Below are 11,305 nucleotides of genomic sequence, written 5' to 3' on the forward strand. Positions count from 1 at the left end.
GACGGTGAAGAGCGTCGAGTCCTCTCCTTCTGCTTCCCTCCAGTCACTGTGAGAAACGACGTGATTCTTGTTTTGGAAAACGACAGTTTAATGAAGCGCTTTGGGAAACGTCCTGTTTCGCTCCAGTTAAGCTAAAAAGTTTAAAGTTGGCCCATAAAGTTCCAGCAGGCTCAAGAAGGAGACGTGAGGGGGGAATAAAGCCTGGAAATAAACCCAGAGCTTCATCAAAGATGGCGGCTTTCCCTCAGCGTGAACATCTCGGTATTAAAGGTGAAAACTCGAGCTCGACTGTGGTCGCTGATGTCATCCAGCTGCGTCGGGGCGGTCTGAAAAGATGACATCACCCGAGTCCGAGCGACCTCCGGCTGACTCGAAGAGCAGGTAGATCCGCCACACCCATACATAATGACTTATCCATCACCGCGTAGCCCCGCCCCTAAACCCTCACCTGCTTCCTGCTCGTCTCTGACTGTAACGGACCACAGAGCAGAACCTCAGCACAGGTGGATCTGAGCGCTTCTCTGCTCGGGGAAAAAACACTTTTTGTTCTGCGTTTTAGCGTATGTGCCGTCCCCGGACTACTTTCTTTTTAAGGATTTAAAGGTACGGTGCGTACGATTTAGTGGCTCCGCCTCCACACCCATCAGGTGGGCCTGACAGCAGACTTTGTTTAAAATGGATACTTTTATTTTATGAGTTAATCAGCAGAATTTTTAGTTACTTTTTATAATGAGTATTTTCAGCTGTGTCAATGACCTTTGACCTCACAGACTGCAGGATGTGTGCTCTAACTCTGAGCGCGCTCTCAGGTGAACGGTCGGTTGTCTCTAATAAGCGACTTCCTGTCCAGTCGGGGTAAACTGACCCCTCCCTCCCCACTTCCTCCCCACAGTAACCAGGATCCATGAGTTTCTGGTTCCTCTGCGAGACACTGAATACCTTCCCCCTTTTGCCCCAAACACAGAGGAACGCATTTCATCCCTCCTGAAGCAGCCGCTTAATTAAAGGCAATAAATTATCCAACTGTGAGGTCGGCTCGCTCAGAGGAGGCTGGAGGGAGGGGGGAGGGTTTTAGTGTGGGGGGAGGCTGCTGAGGGAGGAAGATTCACGTCTCCTCGGACTGAAGCCCGAGGAGACTGTGTTTGGAGGAACCTTGTTAGTGCTCCGGTTCGTTCCCATCTGAGCACAGGACGTATTTATGTTTGTGTGCTCACACATACCAGAACTATAGACTGTATGTAAATGACGGTGGTAGCTGTGACATCAGTCTTTGGTGACCATATTTGGACCAAAGGTTGGCACAGTTAATGCCAGGAAGCTCTGTTATCATCCACAGACACCGGCCAATCAGTAACATCCAATCAGAATCCTACAATCTAAGTCTACACCAATCCCAGAGCTCTGCTTTCTGTTAGTAAGGTCACTGTTAGTACAGTGACCTCATGGCAGCTATATGATTGGTCACATGATGTCATTAAAAGGCTCCAACAGCACAAACACGGCCCAGAGGTCCAGCTCGGGTGGAGCTAGCGCAGTCACCTCCCTGCTGACTTTGGCCGTCACCACGAACGTGAACTCTGAACTTTCTGAACATTGTCTGTCACACATCTGACATGATGCATTCACTGTCTGCTTCGTCTGTGGGAAATGTCACCGATAAACAATAAACCTCTCGCCGTTGTTCCCAGCTACGCTCCCAGCAGCCGTCAGCTCGTCGCGTCCCGGCTCTTCTTTGTGCATCTGACAGCGAGTCTGGATCCTCAGATGGACGCTCGACAGCTGCCAACTAATCACTCATTTCTCTTTAGAAGCAGAGATGAAGGCAGTTTCCACAATCCCCTAAGATGGCAGTCAAACATGGACGTGCCATGGAGCCTGTCAGTCACAACTCATCTGAAGTCAAAGCTCCGCAGAGGATCCAAAGCAGATTAATGATTTTGTTTTTGTGTCAGCCGCCTTTGAAATGAGGCACATGTAGAAAACTCCCACAGTGGGGCAGCAGATCCACGAGGGGGACAAATCTCTCCATGGCAGACGGGCCGATCTTTCCCATCAGGCCTGCTGAAGGCGTCGCCACTGAACCTCCCGGAGCGGCGATTCGAATGGAGTGACTCGAGCTGAGCGACACCCGCAAACAAGACACGAAGACTCGGAGCTTCACACTGTGACTGCAGCCAAGGAAAGGCTCCGCCTCCGGGACACCAACAGATCAACCCGAGCTCTGTGCACAGAAACCAAACAGCACAAACTTCACGTTTAATCGAGGTCAGAAGCAGTTCTACAAGGTCACAGAGGGGTGGAGCCTATCCCCATAGGGTGAAGGGCGGGGCTCACCGGCACAGCTAATCTTTCAAATATCAGGATGAGCTGTAAACACGATGAATTTTCATTTCTGGAGCCTTTTCACTTTAAAAAAATCGAGATTAAAGAGAAACGTGGAGCCAAAACGGCGCAGTAGAGCTGGGACACTGAACGCTGATCTGAGACCAGTTTAAAGACAGAAACCGTGTGATGCTCGCCCGAAACACAACTTATAACTTTATAGTGAATGAAACTTGAATGAAGTCATAAATCGGGCTGATTGGAGCTTGTTGTGGACGTCTCGCTGTGATGCATTCGGATCATTAATGAACGAGTTCAGCATTAAAAACCAAACAGGGCAGAGATGAAGAACAGCAGGAAGTCAGTCGGTTTTAAACCCGGTGCCTTTGTGTCACTAGTTCCTGTTAAAATATCAATAAAGACAAAAATATTTGAGTTTCTGGAGCCAACCCCAGTGAGTCTGTGTGATTCAGGCTAAGCGTGGAGCAGCTGATGTGTTTATTAGGGGTGCAACGATACACAAAATTCACGGTTCGGTTCGGTTCGGTTCGATACTTTGGTGTCACGGTTCGATATTTTTTCGATACAAAAAAATGTTCATGCCTTTTTAATTTGTCATTTATTAAAATTATAAATATATATTTTAACTCAAAAGTACAGTTTTTAAATTTAACCCTAACCCTTGTGCGTGTTTTTTATTTTGACAGCGAATGCGCACCTGCGGACCACTTATGTGCAGCCCTGGTTATTTAGCTCGTCATATTGCAGCCACAGAAATTCTTTTGTCCATGAAACCATAAAGCTGCACTTTCTTTTTGCCTTATAGTCTGATTTGTCATAACTTTTCCGTTTTGTGGTAAGCTTTTCTTTGGCTGTCACTTCTTCACCCTGACCTGTCTTATTTGGCTCAGCAGAACTAAAATATATATCCTGCTGCTTTTACACACGCACTCACATAAGCTCAGCGATTCTCTGCGCGATCAACCTCTCACATGTTTAAGCTGCGGGAGATTTCACTTGTCATGTTTGCATAGTAAGCTAACGATTAATAAGACGATGTCAGAGGAATTGGTGCACAAATTATCATCACTCACAGATCAGTGCTGTCGCTCTCTATACACAGTTCGCACGATTGCAAAGTGAAAGCAAAAAAACAAGCGCAAATTCAAACGCGATTTCAATATGTCACATATTGACAGTGGCTCACCGATGCCAATGACATAATTACCCAGCTACATTTCTGAAAGAATGCAAAAGCATTGACATATATTTTTCCTTCCTACAATAGCCCGACGGGCAGGGCAGAGATAGATTTTGGTAGCCCGACTGAAAAAATCGCTAGCCCCGGGACGTCGGGCTAGCGATATTGCGAGCCCTGTATCTGATTGAGGAATCACTCATCTTTGGAAAAGAGAGTTTATTACAGAGAAATGGCTCTTTCCAAAATAAAAGCTATACTATCCGCTTCTTCTGGGCTATATTCTCAGCAGCATAAGGAGAATCTGTGCTAACGGCTGTCTAAATGACTCGGCTAAAGTTAGCAGCGTGCTTGTTGTTTTTGTCTTTGCACTAGGATGATGTCGGCGTAAATGTGCAGTCATATTCGTTGTGTTCCCACTAGTGCTTTCAGGTTAATCTCGTTGAAATGACCTTAACGCCACAACACGGCAAATCTCCGTTAACGAGCTACCGCCGATCGCCCCGTGCATGGGGCTAGACGGCCAACACGTTAACGAGCTAACTGCGCTAACACACTAGTTCACACCAATTGAGCATTGCGTGGCACATCCAACATACTGTTTTACTTTAGTCCATGACTCGCTTACCTTCAGGGTCATACGTCACATGAAAACCAAAATAATTCCAAACGCCAGATCTGAATGAGGGTGGGGGAGGTTCAATTTGCCATGTTGCAAGGAGAGCTTAACTTCTGTCTCGCTAGCTTGCCCTGCGCTCTTCCTTCTGACGATGCTGTCTGTGTTGAGCGCTCAGTGGATCTGCGCTCGACAGTGCAGCCTAGGCGGAGTAGTCGAACGCAGATTCACTGAGCGCTCAACACAGACAGCATCGTCAGAAGGAAAGTTGATAAAATAAATTACAAATGTTGTATTGTTCGATACATATGCGTACCGAACCGAAAGCACTGTATCGAACGGATCAATATCGATACGAATATCGTTGCACCCCTAGTGTTAATGCTACGACATGAACAAACGTCACAAAAGCATAAATTTGAAATTCTATTTCTTTCCACTTAAATTTAGGAAAATTAAGAATTTTAACTTGTTCAATTTAAATTCATTTATTGTGAATAAGTGATGGGGATCACCTGCAGTACCATCACAGCCCACCAGGAGGTTCGCAGAGCACACTGTTGGACTGTGTGTTATGGCAGGGGTGTGAAACATAAGGCTCACTGAGGCGTCGGAGGAAGGCAGAAATTTTGGACTTTAATCTGTTTTCCTGCCGATAAAAACTCCTCGCGACACCCGAGCGATTCAGTAACACAGGAATAAATGACAGCTCCTGTTTTTGACCATCAACTGTTGAAATGTACGTTCAATGTTGTTGTTGTTGTTGTTAACAGACGGCCTTTTACACACTCACATTTTGAAACAAGTCTCCTTCATCATGCAGACAAACAGCTGCATGATGAGGCTGCAGGAATCACATGACCACATTTCAGGATTACATGTGCAGTTAAACATCTTTGTTTACCTGATCCACGGGAGCTGAATGTCACCTGCAGTTCAAAATAAGTTTTCATTCCACCTTAAGAGAAGTCTCATTCTCAATTTATTCATTTTTTTACTTCAGTTTTTTCCCAAAGTGAATATTTGTTATTTTTTCCTCTTGGATAGAAACGTGTCACAGCTGAGCTGGACAATAAACTGAAGCGCTGACGTTTTATTTCAGTGAGGCACCGAACGCAGCAGGAGTCAAAAATCAGACTCAGAAATCCACAGAATCAGTTTTATTTACGGAGAGGGAGGTCTCAGGGGGTCTACGGTCCAAAACTGTCTGTCTGCAGAGCAAACGGCTTCAGGAGTCCATCAGCGAGCGCAGAGAGGAAGCCGAGCTGCAGATCTGTCCGTTCTGGGAGATTAATCACAGGAAGTGATCAAATCCAGAAACGCGCGGTGGACAGTGTTCGTCTTTGCCTTCACGATCACTGTCTTACCTCACGTTTCTCTTTTTAGTCTGTGGAGCACTCTGAGAAGGCTCGCCGAGAACAGAGGCAAGCTCAGGTGTTTCCTCATCAGGCCACGCCCACAGGGCGGAGAGCTGATGGGCAGGAGGTGAAGAGGCGTGGGGTCCCGCTCCACGCTATGGGGTCTGCAGACCTGATCAGAGTCCTGCAGAGGAAACACAGAGGGTCAAGATCAGGCGGAAGGCCCGACGTGTGTGTGTGTGCGCGTGTGTGTGTGTGTGTGTGTGTTTGTTTACTATACTTGTGGGGAAAAAACAGCTTCGCGGTCCCCACGAGTCTGAAGGCCACTCAAAATGTGGTTTTAGTTACAGTTGGGTCATGTTTAGGGTCAGGCATTCACTTGTGATGGTGAGGGGCCAGGAAAAGCATTATGTCAGTGAGATGTCCCCACAAGGATATAAATACACACGTGTGTGTGTCTCACTGACAGCTGCATCGTCAGTAAAAACTGAGAGAAGAAAATCTCGTTGACTTGCCGTCTCCATTGACTTCCCCCTCCCTCCCTCCTGCTTAATAATAAAAACTGCTTACAGAGTAATTGGACTCTGTGTAATCAAATAAAGAGATGAGCGCGCCTCTCGCTAACGATCAGTTCATTAGACTGAACGTGGAGCGGCTCTCAGAGGATTCATTGACCTTTAATCAGAGGGAACTGGCTTTAATTAGTGAGGAGGTGCTGAGAGGAGATGAAGCTCAGGCTGTTGGAGCCGTTCAGGATCAATCCAAAGCGAGCGACATACTGACATCGGCTGAGTGCCGCCAGCGCCGAGGCTGTGGGTGTTTCTGTCACATCTTTATAGCAGCAGATTCACTTCAAACATCCAGATTACAAGAAAGTCTAAAGATCTCTTTCAAATTAAAAGCCCTTTCAAGCAGCAAAGGGTCCACTGAAAACACTAGAACGCCTTTAATTTGAAGAGAATGCAGGAAGTGCTGGCTCTGTGTGGCGTCACTCACGGTGGTTTCCTGCGGCGCCGGGCGCCTCCTCAGGCTGCAGGGTGCAGGCGGTGGTGCTACATGTAGTGCCACTGTCCCTCCACGCCCATCCCCATCCCTACACCACCCATCGGACCTGTCACACGCACACACACACACACACACACACAGATGAAAGCACTGCCCCCTTCCTTCAGCTCCTCTGTAAATAAAAGCTTTTGAAACTATGAAATCAGCCACGACTGATGTCTGCAGCGTGACTGTAGCTTTGCATGAAGCTCAGTTCACAATAAGCCGTCCTCTCTGTGTTAAATCTAAACTTTGATTTCAATGTGCAGATTCTGCAATAATGTAACACAATCAAACCCACAGCAGCATAAGCTGTGTGTGTTTACCAGGCGGTCTGATTCCCACGGGCGTCTGACCGTCCACCATGAAGCTTCCCATTGGCTGGCCATCTGGGCCGTACGGCGGCGCTTGGCTCACTGCGGACAGAGACGACAGCTCGTTTTAATGGCGGAGGGCGCCGAGGCCGTCGGCCGGCCTGCACTGACACCGCCACAGCCTCCACTTTACACCCACACACAAAGGCGTGTTCAGGTCCACACGCAAACACCAGGAAAAATCAAGCCTATTACGGTTGTCGACATGAGAACCTGAGCGCCAATCAGGTCCATCCGTGATCTTTTTCCCGCCCATCTTCTTTAGTCTCAAAATGTTCACATTTTTTTTTACACTTACAGTCTGTGCAGAGTAACTCTGCATGATCCACAGTCCAAAATAATCCTCCTTTATGTGATTGACTGCCTCCCCTCAGTTCATCCATCTGAGGCCAGCTGCGTTAGCGCCTCCCCCTTTACGAGCGGCGCCCCTGGTTACAGGAAGCGTCGGGTTTGCGTCAGCGGGCTCACGCTGTATCTCCCAACAGAGCAAAATAGAAGCAGATCCTGCAGCGATCCTGTGCGCAGCTAAGCGCGCTCCAATTACAGCGAGGACACGTGGAATCGGAGGTTAGCCCCTGCTTCTAATAAAAGCTGGCTTCACATGAAAGCCTCCTTCACTCTGCTGTGGGGTAAAAACACAAATCGATAGAAAACGACTGCTTCCAAATATCATACGACTGTTTTCACTCATGCTGTATTAGGAAAAGAGGCGAAACGTAAAGGAAATGTAACATCACATCACTGCATTACGTGTTCGAATAACGTCACATCTGTTAAAGCAGCTGTGACGTTCTCGCGGTGGGGGGGGCCATCGGTTGGACACGAACGGAGAGGTTTTGGTCCTCGTGGTGGAATCGGCCTCGGTCGCTGAAGCCGTTTCTCACCGCCGTCTTTCAGCAGCGTCTCCAAACCTTTGTGAGGAAGTCAGCCGCGGGGTTAATGCTAAGAAAGCTCAAGGGCCAAAAGGCTAACAGGACTTTAGCTCCACTGTAGCCGGGGCTCCTATTTGTTTTAATCCCGGCTTCAAACGTTGAATGGAGTGGTCGGTCAAAGCGATTAGTGTCTTTGTCTGGAGCTAACCCCGCCAGGGTTTAGAAGCCATTCAGAGTTTAAGCCTCTCTGCTCGCTCCAACGCTCCGAGGAACCGAGCGAGACGCCGCTTTTTCAGCTCGCCTTACACGCGGAGCGAGTTCCACTGGCGTTCCAGTCCCAGCCGGGTGTTTGGAAAGCTCACGCAGACACAGTGGAAGAGCACGGATACTGGAGGAGTTTCTGATTTAATGGAAACGAAACAGCCGCTAATACACCTGTGAGACCTCACCTGCTCTGTTTGACTGATCGATCATGGGCTGAACGATCCGCCGCCTCGCGTTGATGAACCTGAAAGTCAAAGAAAAGAAGTCAGAGTTTGTTTTTAACGACAACAATAAACTCGTTACTGATAAATCGCTTCAGGTCAAGTTTAAACACCCAGCAGCTCAAACTGGCTTCACTGGAAACTCGTTCACTGGTTTAAATTTTACCGTCATTTACGCGAACATCGAGGCCCCGATGCAGGCGTGTTACAGAAGTCGGGTCCATCTGACCTGTTACTGTGCAAATAAACGGTTTAACATGATCAGCACAAATCAATCAGATCACTTCCTGGAGATTAACCAATGGGAAGCCGTCGGCGAGCACTGGCAACGTCTCCTAAATACACTCTTAAAGCCATCATCCTGGTATGCGTGACCTCCGACCCGGCACCTCCTGTGACCTCCCCAGCTACTCCCATTAGTCATTCCCCCCCATTCTGGTCTTCCCCAAGTAAAAGCTCTGTGGTTTCCTGCTTGATTTATGTCCTCCTACACCCTGAGCCCCGGGTGGGGAGGGACCATTTCAACAGGAGGGTGGGGGGGGGTTTCTTTTCAGAAAAACAAAGGCCACAGCTGTCCTCTGGGGGACCGAAAAAGGTACGCGGTGGGGGGAGAGGGGAGGAGAATATTTCCAGGTCAGTCAGCCCGTTAGCACGAGGCTGCACGAGCTCATCAGGACACATGAAACAGGAAATAAACGTCGCTCGCACTGCACAGCGCAGCTCGGCCGACAGCCTCAGATCACTCCGACGTCACGGTTTCATTTGGACGTTTTGGTAAATCTGGTTTTGGTCAACATCCAAAGAAAAAAAACGAATGATCTCCTCTCAGAAATGTTGAAACATGGTGGAAATGCAGGTATCCAGGTATCTTCTGCAGCAGGTAACACTGTGGGCGGGGCCAGTCCTCCACTTTTCATCGAGTCAGCACATGAAATAATAATCGCAGCATCAATGTAACTGTTAAAAGCACAAATTTAAAACCCTTTCCACCTTCAGTAGCAAACATCACATCCTGTCGACCTGTTGGACACACCCGGGACTACATAACTCCGCCCTCTTCCCCACCTTCCTGCCAGGCTGAGAACAAAGAACGTGTAGGTGAGGAGGAGTATGCTTAACCTTCTCGTGAACTGATTATATAATGGATCGTCATCCAGTGTCAGTGAACATTCAGGTCCGCGTGTCTTTGAGAAAAAGATCAGTGATGAAAGCTGATCTTACTGAGTCCTGCAGGGAAAAATCCTCCATCAGGAGCGAGACGGGAGAGACAGGAGGGACAAAGACGTGCTGAAAACCCGCCCCCAGCACAGAGTGAGGACCCAGCAGTTTAATGGTCCAACGGTGTGGTCAGCCTCTTACAGAGGTCACATGGTCACTCTGCAGAGGTCAACTGCAGAGAAGACGTACGCTCCCACAGGAACCGCGAGCCCCATCACCACAAAGGTTTCGCCGCTGGAACCGGCGCACTCAAAAACCTGCTAGGAGCCGTTTCCAAGTCTCAGACAGGAAACACCATCCACCGTCCTGCTCCTCAGACCTCCAGAACCGACCTGCCAGGGCGACTGAAAGTCTTACATCTGGGACCGCGTGCGAGGCCGTGGTCACAATCCTTCTGCAGCACTAGGCCGCCATTTTGTTTCTTGCCTCCAACACATTTAAAGCCAGAGGAAAACAACGAGACCAGAACCGGATTTCTCTGAAATAATGAAAACTTCGGGCGTAGCCTCGAAGGACGATCGGCCTCCTGACCCCCACCGCCCGGCGAGGAGGGGCAGGGAGGGGCGGGGCTCGGGCCGCTCTGTACAGTCAGTGTTTAAACAAAGCAGATCTATTAATCACCACACACACACACTCCCCAACCGCCTGCTTGTAAAACATGTAGAAGCTCCGCCCACTGAGGGAGTCATTTTGAGGTCAGCCCCCCCACCACCACCATGTTTAAATAAACCAGTCCAGCTGTTTGCCATGAAAATGCCATTTACACCAACTGCACACCACACACACACACACACACACACACACACACACACACACACACACACTTTAACGTGTCGTCTCATGTCTGAATAATAAATTTCCTTCTCTCGTTCACACGAATCATCGAGCGAATGAATTCACCTCGATGTCGGACCCTTTCACAAACCGTCCAATCACAGCGGTCCAGGAAGCGGCGACCTTAATCCCTGCCATCACTCACAGGCTTTCCATAACAAACACAAGCAAAACAGGCGGGAAGTTCGCCTGGTCGGAGTGTTCACGTTTGCCGCAGCGTCCGTGTCATGAGTTCACGAGTTAGTCGCCACGTCAGCAGACAAACGAGCAACACGTGAAGCTAAGCAACGAGCTGCCAAACAAAACAGACGTGACCGGTCTGAGCGTGCCCAGCCTCGCCATGGTGTGTTCTTCGAGAGGATGTACGAGGTTCCTGGATCGGCGAGGCGGCGAGTGGCGGAGATGTCACAGTCAGAGGCAGCAAATCAGAGAGAAGACCCTGTTTCTATCTTTTGTTTCATAAAACACGAATACACACGCCAACCCGACGGGCTGAAACATGAAGGCCTGCAGTTCCTCTGACGACCAGCAGAGGCAGCAGTGAGCCAGCCCCACAGACTCACACCCTGTGCGGGGTGTGTACATAACTCGCCTGTGTGGGGCGTGGCCTCTCTGACTGGAGGGATGGCGACACAGGCGGAGGTGGTGGGGGCTGGTTTTGTTTTTCTACAGTAATCGGATATTTTCGATTTCCTGTTTTTGACGTGAGGATCACTGGAGCCTGGCGAGAAGACGCCCTTTTATTAAACTTAAGCTTTCACGCTCGCTGTGTCAGATTTAACTGTTGCCAAGGTAACGGGACCGGAGGCAGTGTGACCTCACGGCCGTGCATTTCACTCGGGACCAGCTTCCAGTCTGGATTCAGGAGACACTATCTCTACTTTTAAGATTCAAACTTTCCTGTTTGCTAAAGCATATAGTTAGGGCTGGACCAGGTGACCCTGAATCCTCCCTTAGTTATGCTGCAATAGACGTAGGCTGCCG

The 11,305-nt window shown here is 48.9% G+C and overlaps 1 protein-coding gene across 1 annotated transcript in view; it reads right to left on the bottom strand.

The window, feature by feature from the left end:
- Positions 1 to 4,496: 4,496 nt before the first annotated feature.
- Positions 4,497 to 11,305, bottom strand: part of meis1a (Meis homeobox 1 a) — a gene marked incomplete in the record, with an annotated part of 25,680 nt that continues 18,871 nt past the window's right edge. The window contains 4 exon segments of the mRNA XM_042227814.1: positions 4,497 to 5,678; positions 6,491 to 6,605; positions 6,865 to 6,954; positions 8,234 to 8,292. Of these exon segments, the coding sequence (XP_042083748.1) occupies positions 6,547 to 6,605; positions 6,865 to 6,954; positions 8,234 to 8,292 (208 nt within the window).

The sequence above is a fragment of the Haplochromis burtoni genome, unplaced genomic scaffold (genome assembly GCF_018398535.1).
Source record: "Haplochromis burtoni strain Fernald_Lab_line unplaced genomic scaffold, NCSU_Asbu1 Contig_282, whole genome shotgun sequence".
NCBI classification, from domain to species: Eukaryota; Metazoa; Chordata; class Actinopteri; order Cichliformes; family Cichlidae; genus Haplochromis; species Haplochromis burtoni.